Here is a 20514-nt window from a genome sequence, read left to right on the forward strand (position 1 = left end):
GCGGGGGCCGCCCGGTGCCGCCGGTGCCGCGCAGGAAGCGGAAGCGCCCGGGGCTCGCCCCGCGCATGCGCGACCGGGGCCGGTCCCCGGCGGGCCCCGGTGAGGCGGGGCCGGGGGGGGAGGGGGGGGGGGGGCACCGAGCGCGGTCACCGCCATCTTCGCTGGGCGCCGCCGCCGGGCCCGGTGCGACCCCTCACACACACGGACACTCACACACACCCCGCTGCCGGCCCCCCGCCCGCCCGCCTCCGCCGCCGGGGCGTCCCCGCGGAGCGCAGCGGGTCCGCCCGGTGCTGCCGGTGCCTCGGCTGCCGGTGGGAGCGGCGCTGAGGCTCCGCGGACACACGCCCCGCGGCTCGGCGCCCGGAGCCCCGACAGTTGCCGAGTCACCGCCGGGCGGGGCCGCCGCGGGCGGGGCGGGGCCGGGCGGGGCGAGCGCCGCAGCGGGACCAGTCGGCAGCTCCTGCATCCCGGCCGCCAGCATCCTCCGCACCGGGCCCGCACCCCCGCGGCCCCGGCCTCGGCGGGGCCATGGCCGAGATCACCAGTGTCCACCCCGGCTTCGGTGAGTGCGGCCGGGCCGCGGCGGCCCCGGCTGCGGCCCGTCCGTCGCGGCGGAGCCCCGAGAGGCGCCCCCGGGGCCGGGCCGCGCTGAGGCCGCGCGGGGACGGGAGCGCCGCTGCGAGGCCTCCGCGCCCGCCGCCCCTCAGCGCCGCCGGCCCCTCGGCGCCGCCCGGCCCCGGCCCCTCGGCATCCCGCCGCCCCTCCGCCCCCGCGGGCCGGGCGATGCCGCTCCCGCCGCGCTCTCCGGTGCTGGGGCGGTGCCGGGCGCGGTGCCGGCGGAGCGGGGCCGGGGGCAGGTGCAGCCCGGGCCGATGACGTGATGTCTGTGCCGGGCCGCGCCGCGCCCCGGCCTTTGTTCGCGCTCCCCGGGGCGGCTGCGGCACCGGCACCGGCAGCGCAAGGCGGGGCCCGCCGGGGCACCGGGGGATGCTCGGGGGCGGGGAGGGGGAAGCGGCCCGGGCGGAGCCGGCAGCCGGTACCGGGAGCGCCGCGGGGGCGGTGGGGAAGCTCCAAAGCCCGCTGAGCTCCGTGCGGGCCCTGCCCGGCGGCGGCGGGCCCAGAACCGCTGGGTCTCGGATGGGTTTGGGGGCCAGAACCGCTGGGTTTGGGATGGGTCTGGGATGGGTTTGGGGGCCCAGAACTGCTGGGTTTGGGATGGGTTTGGGGGCCAGAACATCTGGGGTTTGGGATGGGTTTGGGGGCCAGAATTGTTGGGGTTTGGGATGGTTTGGGGGCCGAGAATTTGGGGTGGTTTTGGTGCTGAGAACCTCTGGGTTTTGGGATGATTTTGGCCCAGACCCGCTGGGGTTTGGGATGGGTTTGGGGGCCAGAATTGTTGGGGTTTGGGATGGGTTTGGGATGGGTTTGGGGGCCCAGAACCGCTGGGTTTGGGATGGGTTTGGGGGCCCAGAACCGCTGGGTTTGGGATGGGTTTGGGGGCCCAGAACCGCTGGGTTTGGGATGGGTTTGGGGGCCCAGAACCGCTGGGTCTGGGATGGATTTGGGATGGGTTTGGGGGCCAGAACTGCTGGGTTTGGGATGGGTTTGGGATGGGTTTGGGGACCAGAACATCTGGGGTTTGGGATGGGTTTGGGGGCACAGAACCGCTGGGTTTGGAATGGTTTGGGGACCAGAACATCTGGGGTTTGGGATGGGTTTGGGGGCCAGAATTGTTGGGGTTTGGGATGGTTTTGGGGCGGGAATTTGGGGTGTTTTTGGTGCTGAGAACCTCTGAAGTTTGGGATGTTTTTGGGGCCCAGAACATCTGAGGTTTGGATGGTTTTGGGTGCAGAGAACCGCTGGGTTTGGGAAGGTTTTGGGGCCGAGAATTTGGGGTGTTTTTGGTGCTGAGAACCTCTGGGATTTGGGATGATTTTGGCCCAGACCCGCTGGGGTTTGGGATGTTTTTGGGGCCCAGAATGGCTGGGGTTTGGGATGGTTTTGGGTGCAGAGAACCTCTGGGTTTGGGAAGGTTTTGGGGCCGAGAATTTGAGGTGTTTTTCATGCTGAGAACTGCTGGGTTTGGGGCCCAGAACCGCTGGGGTTTGGGATGGGTTTGGGATGTTTTTGGGGCCCAGAACATCTGAGGTTTGGGATGTTTTTGGGGCTGAGAATTTGGGGTGGTTTTGGGGCCCAGAACATCTGAGGTTTTGGACATTTTTGGGGCCCAGAACCGCTGGGTTTGGGATGTTTTTGGGGCTGAGAACGTTTGAGGTTTGGGATGTTTTTGAGGCTGAGAATTTGGGGTGTTTTTGGGGCCCAGAATCTCTGGGGTTTGGGATGTTTTTGGGGCCCAGAACATCAGAGGTTTAGGATGTTTTTGGGGCTGAGGTTTGGGATGTTTTTGGGGCTGAGAATTTGGGATGTTTTTGGGGTTGAGAATTTGGGATGTTTTTGGGGCTGAGGTTTAGGATGTTTTTGGGGCTGAGAATTTGGGATGTTTTTGGGGTTGAGAACCGCTGGGTTTGGGATGTTTTTGGGGCTGAGAATTTGGGATGTTTTTGGGGTTGAGAATTTGGGATGTTTTTGGGGCTGAGGTTTAGGATGTTTTTGGGGCTGAGAACCTCTGAGGTTTGGGATGTTTTTGGGGCTGAGAACCTCTGAGGTTTGGGATGTTTTTGGGGCTGAGAATTTGGGATGTTTTTGGGGCTGAGGTTTGGGATGTTTTTGGGGCTGAGAATTTGGGATGTTTTTGGGGCTGAGGTTTGGGATGTTTTTGGGGCTGAGGTTTGGGATGTTTTTGGGGCTGAGAATTTGGGATGTTTTTGGGGCTGAGAATTTGGGATGTTTTTGGGGCTGAGGTTTAGGATGTTTTGGGGGCTGAGAATTTGGGATGTTTTTGGGGCTGAGAATTTGGGATGTTTTTGGGGTTGAGAATTTGGGATGTTTTTGGGGCTGAGAATTTGGGATGTTTTTGGGGTTGAGAATTTGGGATGTTTTGGGGGCCCAGAGCATCTGAGGTTTGGGATGTTTTTGGGGCTGAGAACCGCTGGGTTTGGGATGTTTTTGGGGCTGAGAATTTGGGATGTTTTTGGGGTTGAGAATTTGGGATATTTTTGGGGCTGAGGTTTGGGATGTTTTTGGGGCTGAGAATTTGAGATGTTTTTGGGGCTGAGAATTTGGGATGTTTTTTTTGGGGCTGAGGTTTGGGATGTTTTTGGGGCTGAGGTTTGGGATGTTTTTGGGGCTGAGGTTTGGGATGTTTTTGGGGCTGGGTTTGGGATGTTTTTGGGGCTGAGGTTTAGGATGTTTTTGGGGCTGAGGTTTGGGATGTTTTTGGGGCTGAGAATTTGGGATGTTTTTGGGGCTGAGGTTTAGGATGTTTTTGGGGCTGAGGTTTGGGATGTTTTTGGGGCTGAGAATTTGGGATATTTTTGGGGCTGAGGTTTGGGATGTTTTTGGGGCTGAGAATTTGGGATGTTTTTGGGGCTGAGGTTTGGGATGTTTTTGGGGCTGAGAACTGCTGGTTTTGGGATGTTTTTGGGGCTGAGAATTTGGGATGTTTTTGGGGCTGAGAACCTCTGAGGTTTGGGATGTTTTTGGGGCTGAGGTTTGGGATGTTTTTGGGGCTGAGAATTTGGGATGTTTTTGGGGCTGAGGTTTAGGATGTTTTTGGGGCTGAGGTTTGGGATGTTTTTGGGGCTGAGAACCTCTGAGGTTTAGGATGTTTTTGGGGCTGAGGTTTGGGATGTTTTTGGGGCTGGGTTTGGGATGTTTTTGGGGCTGGCTTTGGGATGTTTTTGGGGCTGGGTTTGGGATGTTTTTGGGGCTGGGTTTGGGATGTTTTTGGGGCTGGGTTTGGGATGTTTTTGATGCAGCCCCGGGGTGAGGAGGGTGGGGGTCCCTCCATCTCTGGCCATCCCAGCCTCTCCCCCCTCCTGTCCTGCCCTTCCCCTCCACCCTCCAGGCCCTGCCCATCCTGGGGGCTGCATTTCCTCCAAACCCCAAACCATTTAGGGATTTTCTTCCATCCTGCACCATTTATTTATCTCCCAAAACCAGCCCCACTTCCCTCTCCCCTTGTTTTTCCTGGGATCCACGTGCTCTCACCGTTCAACCATTGCTGCATCCTTAGCAAAGATCAGGTTTAAAAGGAGATTTTGGATTTTGTTTTGGTCAAATTGTAGGGTCATGTCAGAACATTGAGACAGCTTCCACAAAGTTTGGATAAAAATCCCAATTTCTGCTGTGTTGGAGGGAGGCTGTGCTGCCATTTCGAGAGGACTTTGGGTGTGGGGAGTGCTCTGAAAGCTGCAAAACTTCACCAAAAATTGGTTTAGGCAGCTTTGGACTGGTGTAGTTTCCAGAGATTATGGAGAGGGGGCTAAAGGATGGATGGAATAATTCCAGAAATAGGAACCTTCAGCCAGGACGAGGGGGATTGGGAATAACTGAGGCACAAACAGGCTCTGGGTGAGATCATATTCAGAGTTGAGATAATATTCAGAGTTGAAATCATATTCAGAGTTGAAATCATATTCAGAATTGAAATCATATTCAGAGTTGAGATAATATTCAGAGTTGAAATAATATTCAGAATTTAAATCATATTCAGAATTGAAATAATCTTCAGAGTTGAACTCATATTCAGAATTGAGATAATATTCAGGGTTGAGATAATATTCAGAGATGAAATAATATTCAGAGTTGAGATAATATTCAGAGTTGAAATCATATTCAGAATTGAAATAATATTCAGAGTTGAGATAATATTCAGAATTGAAATAATATTCAGAATTCAAATCATATTCAGAGTTGAGATAATATTCAGAGTTGAAATCATATTCAGAGTTGAGATCATATTCAGAATTGAAATAATATTCCAAATTGAAATCATATTCAGAATTTAAATAATATTCAGAGTTGAGATAATATTCAGAATTGAAATAATGTTCAGAGTTGAAATAATATTCCAAATTGAAATCATATTCAGAATTGAAATCATATTCAGAGTTGAGATAATATTCAGAGTTGAAATCATATTCAGAGTTGAGATCATATTTAGAGTTGAAATAATATTCCAAATTGAAATCATATTCAGAATTTAAATAATATTCAGAATTGGAATAATATTCAGAATTGAAATCATATTCAGAATTGAAATAATATCCAGAATTGAAATCATATTCAGAGTTGAGATAATATTCAGAATTGAAATAATATTCAGAGTTGAAATCATATTCAGAGTTGAGATCATATTCAGAATTGAAATAATATTCCAAATTGAAATCATATTCAGAATTTAAATAATATTCAGAGTTGAGATAATATTCAGAGTTGAGATAATATTCAGAGTTGAGATAATATTCAGAGTTGAAATAATATTTAGAATTTAAATAATATTCAAATTTGAGATAATATTCAGAATTGAAATCATATTCAGAGTTGAAATCATATTCAGAATTGAAATAATATTCAGAATTGAAATCATATTCAGAGTTGAGATAATATTCAGAGTTGAAATCATATTCAGAGTTGAGATCATATTCAGAATCGAAATAATTTTTAGATTTACAATAATTCAGTGAGAGAAAAGATTTATTTGGTGCTTCTGCAATTGTCCCATCAGAGGGGCAAGAAATGAAGGTACAAGAGTTGATCCTGTGAGGGCACAACAGAAATCAAACACCCACCAAGAATGAAAATAAAGACAAAAACAAGAGTAAGAATGGGATTTCAGCATTTTTTACACATCCCCAAAGCCTTTGAGGCTGAGCTGTCTCCAAATGAGCTGTTAAAGAGAGAACACGAAATAACAAACTCCAGTTGGGGTTTTTGGGTGGTTTTTTGTCAATATTATGAATTTTTCTTGCTCTGCAGTGAGAAACCTGGGCCAGGTTTCTCTGTGCAATCAGCCAAAGGTTCCAGCTGCAGGTCAGAAGGGTTTCTGTGGAAAGAAAAGTTGATTTTTTTTCCAGGCAAAATAATTTTCCCTGAGTCTGTCAGGTGCTGAGTTTACATCAGCCTCAGTAAATGGTGATGTGGGGAGAACAGAGAAATTCCAAACTCGTGGTGCCCTCTGTGCCTTCAAGGATGGGGTTTGAAGATTATTTCCTCCTGGTTGTGGTGCAGAATAAAGAGGAAAATGAGAGAAATTGACATTTTTTTTAAGCAGCTGTCTCATTTGGGAGGGGTTTTGGTAAAGGAGTGGTTTGGACAATTTCTGAAAGGAACAAACACAGGGTTAGAGGGATTTTTGTTTGTTTGTTTGTTTGTTTGCTGGCTTCCAAAAAAGAAAAGAAAATAGCTTTAAAAGCAGGAATACAAAAATAAGTTACATGAAATTTAAACCTTCCTAAAAGCTCCCCCCAAGAAACTGAAGACAGCAAAAAATCCCCTCCTTTTCCTCCCCTTTGCAGACTAAACAATTTTTTTGCAGCTCCTCCTCCAAAGTTTTAAATAAGCAAATTTAAATGATTAGGTTTTTTTAAATTTTTTTAATTTTTTAAAATTCTGCCTTGCCATTACTGATTAACACAGTTGGTATAAAATCTAGAAAATATCAGATAATCCCTAAATCCAAGCCCAGGATTTTCTGTCTGGATTTCCATGTTTACCCCTGGCTTCAACCACCAAAGCCAGGGCAAAACAACCCCTTTAAAAATTGTTCATGAAGGAAATCTCCAATCCAGCATGATGACCACATTTATTACTCCCTCCCTGTTGTGAAAATAGAATTGTGTAATTCCTGAGCAGGGCATTAAAAAAATAAAAAATAAAAAATGAGAAAATGCTTCAAGAGGCAGCAGCGTTCCTATGGAGATGCTGGTGATGCAGGAGCTGGCTTTGGCAAGATAAGGCAAGCAACAGTTAGCTCAGGGAACAGGTCAGGCTGCCTGAGGAGGGTGAGAAATACATTTAGAGAGGAAAAATGAGATCTGGGGAGCTGGGAAAGGCAGATTCTAGAATTGAAAGCACAGCAGGAGTGTGTAGGTCTGCAGCCAGGTGTGCTGCTCCTCACTGCACACAGGTGTGTCCCTTGTGGCAGGACAGAGATCCTTCCTTAGCTCATGGAACACAGGTCAGGTATTTCTGAGGAGTGTGAGAAATACATTTAGAGATGGAGGTGATATTTGGGGAGCTGTGATAGGCAGATCTTGGAATTAAAAGCAAAGCAGGAGTGTGTAGCTCTGCAGCCATGTCTGTTCCTCCTCACTGCACACAGGTGTGTCCCTTGTGGCAGGACAGAGATCCTTCCTTAGCTCATGGAACACAGGTCAGGCATGCCTGAGGGGTGTGAGAAATAAATTTAGAGAGAAAAAATGATATTTGGGGGATCTGTGATAGGCAGATTCTAGAATTGAAACCACAGCAGGAGTGTGTAGCTGTGCAGCCAGGTGTGCTGCTCCTCACTGCACACAGGTGTGTCCCTTGTGGCAGGACAGAGATCCTTCCTTAGCTCATGGAACACAGGTCAGACATGCCTGAGGGGTGTGAGAAATAAATTTTGGGGAAGCTGTGACAGCAGATGTCAGAATTAAGAGCAGGACTGGAGTGTGCAGCTGTGCAGCCAGCTGTGCTGCCCCTCACCGCCTTGTCTCCCCACAGGTGTGTCCCTTGTGGCAGGACAGAGATCCTTCCTTAGCTCATGGAAAACAGGTCAGATATGCTTTAGCAGTGTGAGAAATAAATTTACAGAGAAAAAATGATACTTGGGGAGTTGTGATAGGCAGATCCTGGAATTAAGATCATGACAGGAGTGTGTAGATCTGCAGGCACGTCTGTTCCTCCTCACTGCACACAGGTGTGTCCCTTGTGGCAGGACAGAGATCCTTCCTTAGCTCATGGAACACAGGTCAGGCATGCTTTAGCAGTGTGAGAAATAAATTTAGAGGTAAAAAATGAGATTTGGGGAGCTGTGATAGGCAGATTCTAGAATTAAGAGTCTTACAGGAATGTGTAGCTCTGCAGCCAGGTGTGCTGCTCCTCACTGCACACAGATGTGTTCCCGTGGTGGCAGGACAGAGATCCTTCCTTAGCTCATAAAAAACAGGTCATGCAATGCTAAGGAGTGTGGGAAATACATTTTGGGGAAGCTGTGACAGCAGATCCTAGAACTGAAAGCACAGCAGGAGCGTGCAGCTGTGCAGCCAGCTGTGCTGCCCCTCACCGCCTCGTCTCCCCACAGATGTGTCCCCCGTGGTGGCAGGGCTCATCGGAGCCACCGTGCTGGTGGTTTCTGTCTCGGTCACAGTCTTTGTGTGGACATGCTGTCACCAGCAAGCAGAAAAGAAGCACAAAACCCCCCCCTACAAATTCATCCACATGCTGAAAGGCATCAGCATCTACCCGGAGACCTTGAGCAACAAGAAGAAAATCAACCGCATCCGGAGAGACAAGGGCGGCGCGGCCAAGGAGGGCGGCGGCGGGGGCGACCTCCCGCTGGATGCTGCTGAGGCCGGCCTGGGGGGCCCCAACAAGGCTCCAGACGGACCCCCCCAGGTGGAGCAGCTCCCCATCAAAGTGGATTTTGGAGATGAACTCAGCCCAGATCAAAGCCTCACTCCGGGAGGGAGCAAAACCTCCTCTCCCTCTTCGCCGGGCGACGACGTCATGCTGGGAGACCTGACTTTCTCAGTGGACTACAACTTCCCCAAAAAAGCCCTGGTGGTGACCATCCAGGAGGCCCACGGGCTGCCCGTGATGGATGAGCACACCCAGAGCTCCGACCCCTACATCAAGATGACCATCCTGCCCGACAAGAGGCACCGCGTCAAGACCCGCGTGCTCCGCAAGACCCTGGAGCCCGTTTTTGATGAGACCTTCACCTTCTATGGCATCCCCTACAGCCAGCTGCAGGACCTGGTGCTGCACTTCCTGGTGCTCAGCTTCGACCGCTTCTCCAGGGATGACGTGATCGGGGAGGTGATGGTGCCCCTGGCCGGGGTGGATCCCAGCACTGGGAAAGTGCAGCTCACCAGGGAGATCCTCAAGAGGAACATACAGGTGAGTGGGAGCACCCTGCTGCCATGGGCCTGTCTTTGACCCCAGAGAATTTCATCTGGAAGGTTCAGATCGGGAATGATGCAGATCCTGGGCCAGAAATTCTGGTTTTTCCCCAAATTCATATTTTTGGTGTTATATGGCTGTGTTTGACCCCAGAGAATTTGATCTGAAGCCTTCACATCAGGAATGATGCAGATCCTGGGCTACAAATTCTGGTTTTCCCCAAATTCATATTTTTGGTGAGATATGGCTGTGTTTGATCCCAGAGAATTTGATCTGGAAGGTTCAGGTCAGGAATGATGCAGATCCTGAGCTATAAATTCTGGTTTTCCCCAAATTCATATTTTTGGTGAGATATGGCTGTGTTTGACCCCAGAGCTTTTGATCTGGAAGGTTCAGATCAGGAATGATGCAGATCCTCAGCCATAAATTCTGATTTTCCACAAATTCGTATTTTTGGTGTGATATGGCTGTGGTAGACCCCAGAGAATTTGATCCAGGAGCCTCCATGGTTTAACAAGAGGGAATGATGCAAATTCTCAGCCACAAATTCTGTTTTTTCCCCCAATTCATATTTTTGGTGTGATATCCACCTTGCAGAGGTGGATCTGAGCCCTGGGAAGGTGCAGCTCACCAGGGAGATCCTCAGGAGGAACATACAGGTGAGTGGGAGCACCCTGCTGCCATGGGCCTGTCCTTGACCCCAGAGAATTTCATCTGGAAGGTTCAGATCGGGAACCATGCAGATGCTGGGCTACAAATTCTGGTTTTCCTCCAAATTTGTATTTTTGGTGAGATATGGCTGTGTTCGACCCCAGAGAATTTGATCTGGAAGGTTCAGATCAGAAATTATGCAGATCCTCAGCCACAAATTCTGTTTTTCCTCCAAATTCATCTTTTTGGTGAGATATGGCTGTGTTTGACCCCAGAGCTTTTGATCTGGAGCCTTCAGATCAGGAATAATGCAGATCCTCAACCACAAATTCTGGTTTTCCCCCAAATTCGTATTTTTGGTGTGATATCACTGTAATCGACCCCAGAGAATTTGATCTGGAGCCTCAGTGGTTTAACAAGCAGGAATGATGCAAATCCTCAGCCACAAATTCTGGTTTTCCTCCAAATTCATAATTTTGGTGTGATATGGCTGTGTTTGACCCAGAGAATTTGATCTGGAAGGTTCAGGTCAGGAATGATGCAGATCCTGGGCTACAAATTCTGTTTTTTCCCCCAATTCATATTTTTGGTGAGATATCCACCTTGCAGAGGTGGATCCCAGCACTGGGAAGGTGCAGCTCACCAGGGAGATCCTCAAGAGGAACATACAGGTGAGTGGGAGCACCCTGCTGCCATGGGCCTGTCTTTGACCCCAGAGAATTTCATCTGGAAGGTTCAGGTCAGGAATGATGCAGATCCTGAGCTACAAATTCTGGTTTTTCCACAAATTCATAATTTTGGTGTGATATCACTGTGTTCGACCCCAGAGAATTTGATCTGGAGCCTTCACATCAGGAATGATGCAGATCCTCAGCCACAAATTCTGTTTTTTTCCCCAAATTCATATTTTTGGCGAGATATCACTGTGTTTGACCCCAGAGCTTTTGATCTGGAAGGTTCAGATCGGGAATGATGCAGATCCTGAGCCACAAATTCTGGTTTTTCCACAAATTCATAATTTTGGAGTGATATGGCTGTGGTAGACCCCAGAGAACTTGATCCAGGAGCCTCAGTGGTTTAACAAGCAGGAATGATGCAAATCATCAGCCACAAATTCTGGTTTTTCCCCAAATTCATCTTTTTGGTGAGATATGGCTGTGTTTGATCTGGAATATTCACACCAGGAATGATGCAGATCGTCAGCCACAAATTCTGTTTTTTTCCCCAAATTCATTTTTTTGGCTGTGTTTGATCTGGAAGATTCACCTCAGCCACAAATTCTGTTTTTTTCCCCAAATTCATCTTTTTGGGGATAAATGGCTGTGTTTGATCTGGAAGATTCACCTCAGCCACAAATTCTGTTTTTTTCCCAAAATTCATATTTTTGGCTGTGTTTGATCTGGAAGATTCACCTCAACCACAAATTCTGTTTTTTTCCCCAAATTCATATTTTTGGGGATAAATGGCTGTGTTTGATCTGGAAGATTCACACCAGGAATGATGCAGATCCTCAGCCACAAATTCTGGTTTTTCCACAAATTCATATTTTTGGTGAGATATGGCTGTGGTAGACTCCAGAGAATTTGATCCAGAAGCCTCATTGGTTTAACAAGGAATAACTGAAATCCTCAGCCACAAATTCTGTTTTTTTCCCCAAATTCATAATTTTGGGGATATATGGCTGTGTTTGATCTGGAAGATTCACATCAGGAATGATGCAGATCCTCAGCCACAAATTCTGTTTTTTTCCCCAAATTCATCTTTTTGGGGATAAATGGCTGTGTTTGATCTGGAATATTCACATCAGAAATTATGCAGATCCTCAGCCACAAATTCTGTTTTTCCCCAAATTCATATTTTTGGCTGTGTTTGATCTGGAATATATTCACCTCAGCCACAAATTCTGGTTTTCTCCCCAAATTCATATTTTTGGGGATAAATGGCTGTGTTTGACCTGGAAGATTCACCTCAACCACAAATTCTGTTTTTTTCCCCAAATTCATCTTTTTGGCTGTGTTTGATCTGGAATATTCACCTCAACCACAAATTCTGTTTTTTTCCCCAAATTCATCTTTTTGGGGATATATGGCTGTGTTTGATCTGGAATATTCAGATCAGGAATGATGCAGATCCTCAGCCACAAATTCTGGTTTTTTCCCCAAATTCATATTTTTGGGGATATATGGCTGTGTTTGATCTGGAAGATTCACACCAGGAATGATGCAGATCCTCAGCCACAAATTCTGGTTTTCCCATAATTCATATTTTTGGCTGTGTTTGATCTGGAAGATTCACCTCAGCCACAAATTCTGTTTTTTTCCCCAAATTCATATTTTTGGCTGTGTTTGATCTGGAAGATTCACCTCAGCCACAAATTCTGTTTTTTTCCCCAAATTCATAATTTTGGTGTGATATCACTGTGTTTGATCTGGAATATCCACCTCAGCCCCAAATTCCCTTTCCCCACAAATCCCCATTTTTGCCCATTTTCCCACCTTCCCTCTGACACACCTGGGGCTCATTTTTTTTTGCCTTTTTGAATCTTTTAACCCAAGAACAGCAGCTGAGGCAGCTGGCAGGCCGTGTCCTGAGGAGCTGTGTGTGTTTTTTGGCAGAAGTGCATCAGCAGAGGGGAGCTGCAGGTGTCCCTGTCCTACCAGCCCGTGGCACAGAGGATGACCGTGGTGGTGCTGAAGGCCAGGCATTTGCCAAAGATGGACATCACTGGCCTCTCAGGTAGAAGCTATTTTCTCCACCTTGGAGAGGGTGGGAAAAATAGAAATTCCCAAATTCACCTTGCAGGGATTTTTTTTATTTTGTTTTGGGTGAAGATTTGGGCTGGGTAGATTTTTTATTTGGGTTTTTTTTTTGAGGGTTCAAATTCTTTTTAAGGGTTTTGGATTGCTCTGAGTGCTCCATCACTCACCTGGGGTGGGGATCCTAAAGCCCTCAGAGAAAAAAATCAGAGGGATTGGAGAGCCTAAACCCCTCAGATTAAAAAATCAGTGGGATTGGAGTTCCTAAACCCCTCAGATTAAAAAATCAGTGGGATTGGAGCTCCTAAACCCCTCAGAGAAAAAAATCAGAGGGATTTGAGCTCCTAAACCCCTCAGAGAAAAAAATCAGTGGGATTGGAGCTCCTAAACCCCTCAGAGAAAAAAATCAGAGGAATTGGAGAGCCTAAACCCCTCAGAGAAAAAAATCAGTGGGATTGGAGATCCTAAACCCCTCAGATTAAAAAATCAGAGGGATTGGAGATCCTAAACCCCTCCTGAAGAGCCTGAGGGGCTCAGATATTGAAAATCCACCAAAAATCAGAGGGATTGGAGCTCCTAAACCCCTCAGATTAAAAAATCAGTGGGATTGGAGATCCGAAACCCCTCAGAGAAAAAAATCAGTGGGATTGGAGCTCCTAAACCCCTCAGGTCTCCCAAGGCAGCCTTGGTGAGACCTTCAGGACACTCCTGAAGAGCCTGAGGTGCTGAGCTATTGAAAATGCACCAAAAATCAGAGGGATTGGAGCTCCTAAACCCCTCAGAGGAAAAAATCAGTGGGATTGGAGCTCCTAAACCCCTCAAAGAAAAAAATCAGAGGGATTGGAGCTCCTAAACCCCTCCTGAAGAGCCTGAGGGGCTCAAATATTGAAAATCCACCAAAAATCAGAGGGATTGGAGAGCCTAAACCCCTCAGAGAAAAAAATCAGTGGGATTGGAGATCCTAAACCCCTCAGAGAAAAAATCAGAGGGATTGGAGCTCCTAAACCCCTCCTGAAGAGCCTGAGGGGCTCAAATATTGAAAATCCACCAAAAATCAGAGGGATTGGAGCTTCTAAACCCCTCAAAGAAAATAATCAGTGGAGTTTGAGCTCCTAAACCCCTCAGAGAAAAAAATCAGTGGGATTGGAGATCCTAAACCCCTCAGATTAAAAAATCAGTGGGATTGGAGATCCTAAACCCCTCAATCCCCCAAGGCAGCCTTGGTGAGACCTCAGGACAGTCCTGAAGAGCCTGAGGGGCTCAGATATTAAAAATGCACCAAAAATCAGAGGGATTGGAGCTCTTAAACCCCTAAAGGCAGCCTTGGTGAGACCTCAGGACACTGTGGAATGGGATGGGGATGAGCAGAATGGGATCTTTGGGGTAGAGGAAGGTTGGAATGGGATTTTTAAGTTCCCCCAGCCCAAACCTCTATCTGTGGTCATGGAAGCTGTGGAATGGGATGGGGATGAGCAGAATGGGATCTTGAAGTCCCCCCAGCCCAAAGCAGAACCCAAACTTCTGCCTGGGGTAGAGGAAGGTTGGGATGGGATGGGGGTGAGCAGAATGGGATTTCTGGGCTAGAGGAAGGCTGGGATAGGATGGGGATGATCAGAATGGGATTTCTGGGATGGAGGAAGTTTGGGATGGGATGGGGATGAGCAGGAAGGTTGGGATGGGATGGGGATGAGCAGAATGGGATTTCTGGACTAGAGGAAGGATGGGATGGGATGGGATGGGATGGGATGGGATGGGATGGGATGGGATGGGATGGGATGGGATGGGATGGGATGGGATGGGATGGGATGGGATGGGATGGGATGGGATGCAATGGGATGGGATGCAATGGGATGCAATGGGATGCAATGGGATGCAATGGGGATGATCAGGATGGCATTCCTGGGCTAGAGGAAGTTTGGGATGGGATGGGGTGCGATGGGATGCAATGGGGATGAGCAGGATGGCATTTCTGAGCTAGAGGAAGGTTGGGATGCAATGGGAATGATCAGAATGGCATTTCTGGGCTAGAGGAAGGTTGGGATGCAATGGGGATGATCAGAATGGCGTTTCTGGGCTAGAGGAAGTTTGGGATGGGATGGGATGGGATGGGATGGGATGGGATGGGATGCAATGGGATGGGATGCAATGGGATGGGATGCAATGGGATGGGATGCAATGGGATGGGATGCAATGGGGATGATCAGGATGGCATTTCTGGGCTAGAGGAAGTTTGGGATGGGATGGGATGGGATGGGATGGGAATGATCAGGAAGGCATTTCTGGGCTAGAGGAAGGTTGGGATGGGATGGGGATGAGCAGGAAGTTTGAGGTGGGATGGGGATGATCAGAATGGCATTCCTGGGCTAGAGGAAGGCTGGGATGGGATGGGATGGGATGGGATGGGATGGGATGGGATGGGATGGGATGCAATGGGATGCAATGGGATGCAATGGGATGCAATGGGATGCAATGGGGATGATCAGGATGGCATTTCTGGGCTAGAGGAAGTTTGGGATGGGATGGGATGGGATGGGAATGATCAGGATGGCATTTCTGGGCTAGAGGAAGGCTGGGATGGGATGGGATGGGGATGATCAGGATGGCATTTCTGGGCTAGAGGAAGGCTGGGATGGGATGGGATGGGGATGATCAGGATGGCATTTCTGGGCTAGAGGAAGGCTGGGATGGGATGGGATGGGGATGATCAGGATGGCATTTCTGGGCTAGAGGAAGGCTGGATGGGCTCCTGCAGCCCCCGGGCGGTGCCGAGCCCCCCGGGCCGTGCCGAGCCCCCCGGGCCGTGTCACTGGCCGCCCTCCTTGCCCCTGCAGACCCCTACGTCAAGGTGAACGTTTACTACGGCCGCAAGCGCATCGCCAAGAAGAAGACGCACGTGAAGAAGTGCACGCTGCACCCCGTGTTCAACGAGTCCTTCAGCTACGACATCCCGGCCCAGCTGCTGCCCGACGTCAGCGTGGAGTTCCTGGTGATCGACTTCGAGCGCAGCACCAAGAACGAGGCGGTGGGGAGGCTGGTGCTGGGCGCGCACAGCGCCACGGCCGCCGGCCGCGAGCACTGGCGCCAGGTGTGCGAGCGCCCCGGCAAGGGCGCGGCGCGCTGGCACGGCCTGAGCGAGTACTGACCCGCCCAGGGGACGGGGGTTAGGGTGGGGCTGGCAATGAAATGGTTAAAGGTGAAGGGGGTGAGTGATAAAGGATAATTAATTTTAGAGTTTGGTTAAGGTGGTTCTTTGCAAGGCAGTAAAATTGGGGAATAAATGATAAAGAAATAATTAATAAAAAAACTTTTTAGTTAACGTGGTTCTTTGCAAGGCACTAAAATGGTTAAAACATGGGGAATAAATTATGAAGAAATAATAATTTAAAAATACTTCTCTTTAGTTAACGTGGTTCTTTGCAAGGCACCAAAATGCTAAAAAAATGGGGAATGAATGATAAAAAAATAAATTCTCTTTAGTTAACATGATTCTTTGCAAGGCATTAAAATTGGGGAATATATTGTAAAAAATAATTAATTAAAAATACTTCTCTTTAGTTAATGTGGTTCTTTGCAAGACAGTAAAATGCTAAAAAAATGGGGAATAAATTATAAAGAATAATTAATTTTAAAGTTTAGTTAACGTGGTTCTTTGCAAGGCACTAAAATGCTAAAAAAATGGGGAATAAATTATAAAAAATAATTTTAAAAATTACTTTTCTTTAGTTAACGTGGTTCTTTGCAAGGCATTAAAATTGGGGAATGAATTATATAGAAATAATTAATAAAAAAAACTTTTTAGTTAACGTGGTTCTTTGCAAGGCACTAAAATGGTTAAAAAATGGGGAATGAATGATAAAAAAATAAATTACTTCTCTTTAGTTAACATGGGTCTTTGCAAGGCACTAAAATGCTAAAAAAATGGGGAATAAATTATAGAGAAATAATTAATTTTAAAAAGTTCTCTTTAGTTAACGTGGTTCTTTGCAAGGCATTAAAATTGGGGAATAAATTATAAAGAAATAATTAATAAAAAAAAACTTCTTTTTAGTTAACGTGGTTCTTTGCAAGGCACTAAAACGCTAAAAAAATGGGGAATAAATTATAAAAAATAATAATTTAAAAATACTTCTCTTTAGTTAATGTGGTTCTTTGCAAGGCACTAAAATGCTAAAAAAATGGGGAATAAATGATAAAAAATAAATTACTTCTCTTTAGTTAACATGGTTCTTTGCAAGGCATTAAAATTGGGGAATAAATTGTAAAGAAATAATAATTAAAAATACTTCTCTTTAGTTAACATGGTTCTTTGTAAGGCACTAAAATGGCTAAAAAAATGGGGAATAAATGATAAAAAAATAAATTAAAAAATTACTTCTCTTTAGTTAACGTGGTTCTTTGCAAGGCATTAAAATGGTTAAAAAAATGGGGAATAAATTATAAAGAAATAAATTCTCTTTAGTTAACATGGGTTCTTTGCAAGGCACTAAAATGGTTAAAAAAATGGGGAATGAATGATAAAAAATAATTAATTAAAAATATTTCTCTTTAGTTAATGTGGTTCTTTGCAAGGCATTAAAATTGGGGAATAAATTGTAAAAAATAATTAATTAAAAATACTTCTCTTTAGTTAACGTGGTTCTTTGCAAGGCATTAAAATTGGGGAATAAATTATATAGAAATAATTAATTAAAAAAAACTTCTTTTTAGTTAACGTGATTCTTTGCAAGGCAGTAAAATGCTAAAAAAATGGGGAATAAATGATAAAAAAATAGCAAAAATAAAATATTTCTCTTTAGTTAATGTGGTTTTTGCAAGGCACTAAAATTGGGGAATAAATGATAAAGAAATAATAATTTTAAAAATCTCTTTAGTTAACGTGGTTCTTTGCAAGGCACTAAAATGGTTAAAAAAATGGGGAATAAATGATAAAGAAATAATAAAAAAAATCTCTTTAGTTTTTTGGCAAGGCACTAAAAATGGGGAATAAATTATAAGAAAGAAATATTAAAAAAAAAAAATTCTCTTTATTTGATGTGGTTTTTGCAGGGCACTGAAATGGTTAAAAAAAATGGGGAATAAATGAGGAGAAATAATGAAAAAGCAAAAAGTTCTCTTTAGTTAATGTGGTTCTTTGCAAGGCACTAAAATGCTAAAAAAATGGGGAATAAATGATAAAGAAATAATTTTAAAAAAAGGTTCTCTTTATTTGATGCAGTTGGGCACCAAAATCCTAAAATTGGGGAATGAATGATAAGAAAATAATAATTTTAAAAAAGTTCTCTGTAGTTAATGTGGTTTTTGCACTAAAATTCTACAAAAAAGGGCAATAAATTCTAAATAAATAATAATAATAAAAAGTTCTATTTAGTTGATTTTAGTGGTTTTTGGAGGGCACTAAAAAACTAAAATTGGGGAATAAATGATAAGAAATAAATAATTTTTTTAAAAAATTCTCTTTAGTTGATGTGGTTTTGCAAAGCACCAAAATCCTAAAAAAAAAAGAAAAAAAAATAAAATGGGGAATAAATGCCAAGCAAAAGAATTCAAAGTTTCTCTTTATTTAATGTGGTTTCAGGGCACTAAAATTGGGGAATAAATGATAAGAAAGAAATAATTTTAAAAAAAATCTTTTTAGTTGATACAGTTTTGCAAAGCATCAAAATCCTAAAAAAATAAAAATAAAATGGGGAATAAATGCCAAGCAAAAGAATTCAAAATTTCTCTTTATTTAACGTGGTTTTTGCAGGGCACTAAAATCCTAAAATTGGGGAATAAATGATAAGAAAGAAATTATTATTTTTTTAATTCTCTTTAGTTGATGTGGTTTTGCAAAGCACCAAAATCCTAAAAAAATGAGAATAAAAAATAAAATGGGGAATAAATGCCAAGCAAAAGAATTCCAAGTTTCTCTTTATTTAACGTGGTTTTTGCAGGGCACTAAAGAACTAAAATTGGGGAATAAATGATAAGAAATAAATGATTTAAAAAAAATAAATTCTCTTTAGTTGATGTGGTTTTGCAAAGCACCAAAATCCTAAAAAAATGAAAATAAATAAGACAGAGAATAAATGCCAAGCAAAAGAATTCAAAGTTTCTCTTTATTTAACGTGGTTTTTGCAGGGCACTAAAATTGGGGAATAAATGATAAGAAAGAAATTATTATTTTTTTAATTCTCTTTAGTTGATGTGGTTTTGCAAAGCACCAAAATCCTAAAAAAAATTTTAAAAAAATAAAATGAGGAACAAATGCCAAGCAAAATAACTCAAAATTTCTCTTTATTTAACATGGTTTTTGCAGGGCACTAAAATCCTAAAATTGGGGAATAAATGATAAGAAAGAAATAATTTTAAAAAAATAAATTCTCTTTAGTTGATACAGTTTTGCAAAGAACCAAAATCCTAAAAAAATAAAAAAAAAAACGGGGAATAAATGCCAAGCAAAAGAATTCAAAATTTCTCTTTATTTAACGTGGTTTTTGCAGGGCACTAAAATTGGGGAATAAATTATAAGAAACAAATAATTAAGAATAAAATTCTCTTTAGTTGATGTGGTTTTGCAAAGCACCAAAATCCTAAAAAAAATTAAAAAAAAATAAAATGGGGAATAAACGCCAAGCAAAAGAATTCAAAGTTTCTCTTTAATTGCTGTGATTTTCGCAGGGGCCACTAAAATCCTTTTAAAAAATACAAAAAAAAAAAGGGAAATAAATAAATGCAGAGCAAGGAAGGAACCAAACCAAGAGGTACCAGATATATATAGCAGTGTCTCACTATTGCATGCCTACACAAATCAATATCTCGCCAGCGCGCAGTCGCGGGTCTGGTCCCGTTCCTGTCACTTTGGAGTTGTGTTTGTGCCGAGCTGTCGCTGCTGGTGCTCGCCAGGACTGGCCTGTCCTCGTCAGGATCCCCCCCCTTTGCAGTTCTGCTGTTGAACCTCTCGTTTCTCACTGCTTTGGTTTGGTTTTATTTTATTTTATTTTATTTTATTTTGATTTATGTTTTGCCTGCCCGTGGGCCGGGAGCTCCGGCGGGGTGGGAACTGCCCTGGCACAAAGGGGATGCAGGGAGGGACAGAGGGACAGGAGGGACAGAGGGACAGCCCAGGAGGGACAGGGACAGGAGGGACAGAGGGACAGGGACAGAGGGACAGGGACAGGAGCCTCGGCCTGGGCTCACAGCGCCAGGGCTGGGCCCAACCCAAATCAATTTGAACTGGGGAAATCCTGCTCAGGTGGGTTTGAATGAACTGGGAATGAACTGGGAATGAACTGGGAATGAACTGGGAATGAACTGGGGAAATCCTGCTCAGGTGGGTTTGATTGAACTGGGGAAATCCTGCTCAGGTGGGTTTGAATGGACTGGGAATGAACTGGGGAAATCCTGCTCAGCTGGGTTTGATTCCATCCTGCTCAGTTTGGTTTGATTTTGATTTCATCCTCTCTGAGCATTTCATCCTGCTCAGGTGGGTTTGATTGAACTGGGAATGAACTGGGGAAATCCTGCTCAGCTGGGTTTGATTTCACCCTCTGTGCACTTCATCCTGCTCAGTTCCATTTGATTTTTATTCCATCCTCTCTGTGCATTCCATCCTGCTCAGATTTGTTTGATTTTGATTTCATCCTGCTCAGTTCCATTTGATTTTGATTTCATCCTGCTCAGTTGGGTTTGATTCCATCCTGCTCAGTTTGATTTGATTCTGATTTCATCCTCTCTGGGCATTCCATCCTGCTCAGTTTAGTTTGATTCTGATTTCATCCTCTCTGAGCATTTCATCCTGCTCAATTCCATTTGATTTCACCCTCTCTGTGCATTTCATCCTGCTCAGTTTGATTTGATTTTGATTTCATCTTCTCTGTGCACTTCATCCTGCTCAATTCCATTTGATTTCATCCTGCTCAGTCTCTTTTGATTTTGATTTCATCCTGCTGAATTTTGTTTTGATTTAGATTTCATCCTCTCTGAGCATTTCATCCTGCTCAGTCTCATTTGATTTTGATTTCATCCTGCTCAGTTTTGTTTGATTTCATCCTCTCTGTGCATTTCATCCCTCTCAGTTTTGTTTGATTTTGATTTCATTCTCTCTGAGCATTTC

The 20514-nt window shown here is 45.0% G+C and overlaps 1 protein-coding gene across 6 annotated transcripts; it reads left to right on the forward strand.

Moving 5' to 3' along the window:
* Positions 1 to 142: 142 nt before the first annotated feature.
* SYT11 (synaptotagmin 11) lies at positions 143 to 18584 on the forward strand. 6 transcript variants are annotated; one of them, XR_014616837.1, is made up of 6 exons: positions 143 to 565; positions 7612 to 7662; positions 8192 to 9009; positions 12279 to 12399; positions 15251 to 18053; positions 18235 to 18584. XR_014616837.1 is itself a non-coding variant. In XM_084223385.1 (5 exons), exons 1-5 carry the CDS (start codon positions 532 to 534, stop codon positions 15559 to 15561), a joined length of 1335 nt encoding a protein of 444 aa, XP_084079511.1. In that variant the 5' UTR covers positions 143 to 531; the 3' UTR covers positions 15562 to 18584. The 6 variants fall into 6 exon arrangements, 5 of the variants coding, with proteins under 5 accessions (XP_084079511.1, XP_084079512.1, XP_084079513.1 ...); XM_084223385.1 differs by having other exon boundaries at positions 15251 to 18584; XM_084223386.1 differs by lacking the exon at positions 7612 to 7662 and having other exon boundaries at positions 12279 to 12402; positions 15251 to 18584.
* Positions 18585 to 20514: the final 1930 nt, after the last annotated feature.

This window comes from Fringilla coelebs, assembly GCF_963513975.1.
Source record: "Fringilla coelebs genome assembly, chromosome: 29".
Lineage (NCBI taxonomy): Eukaryota > Metazoa > Chordata > Aves > Passeriformes > Fringillidae > Fringilla > Fringilla coelebs.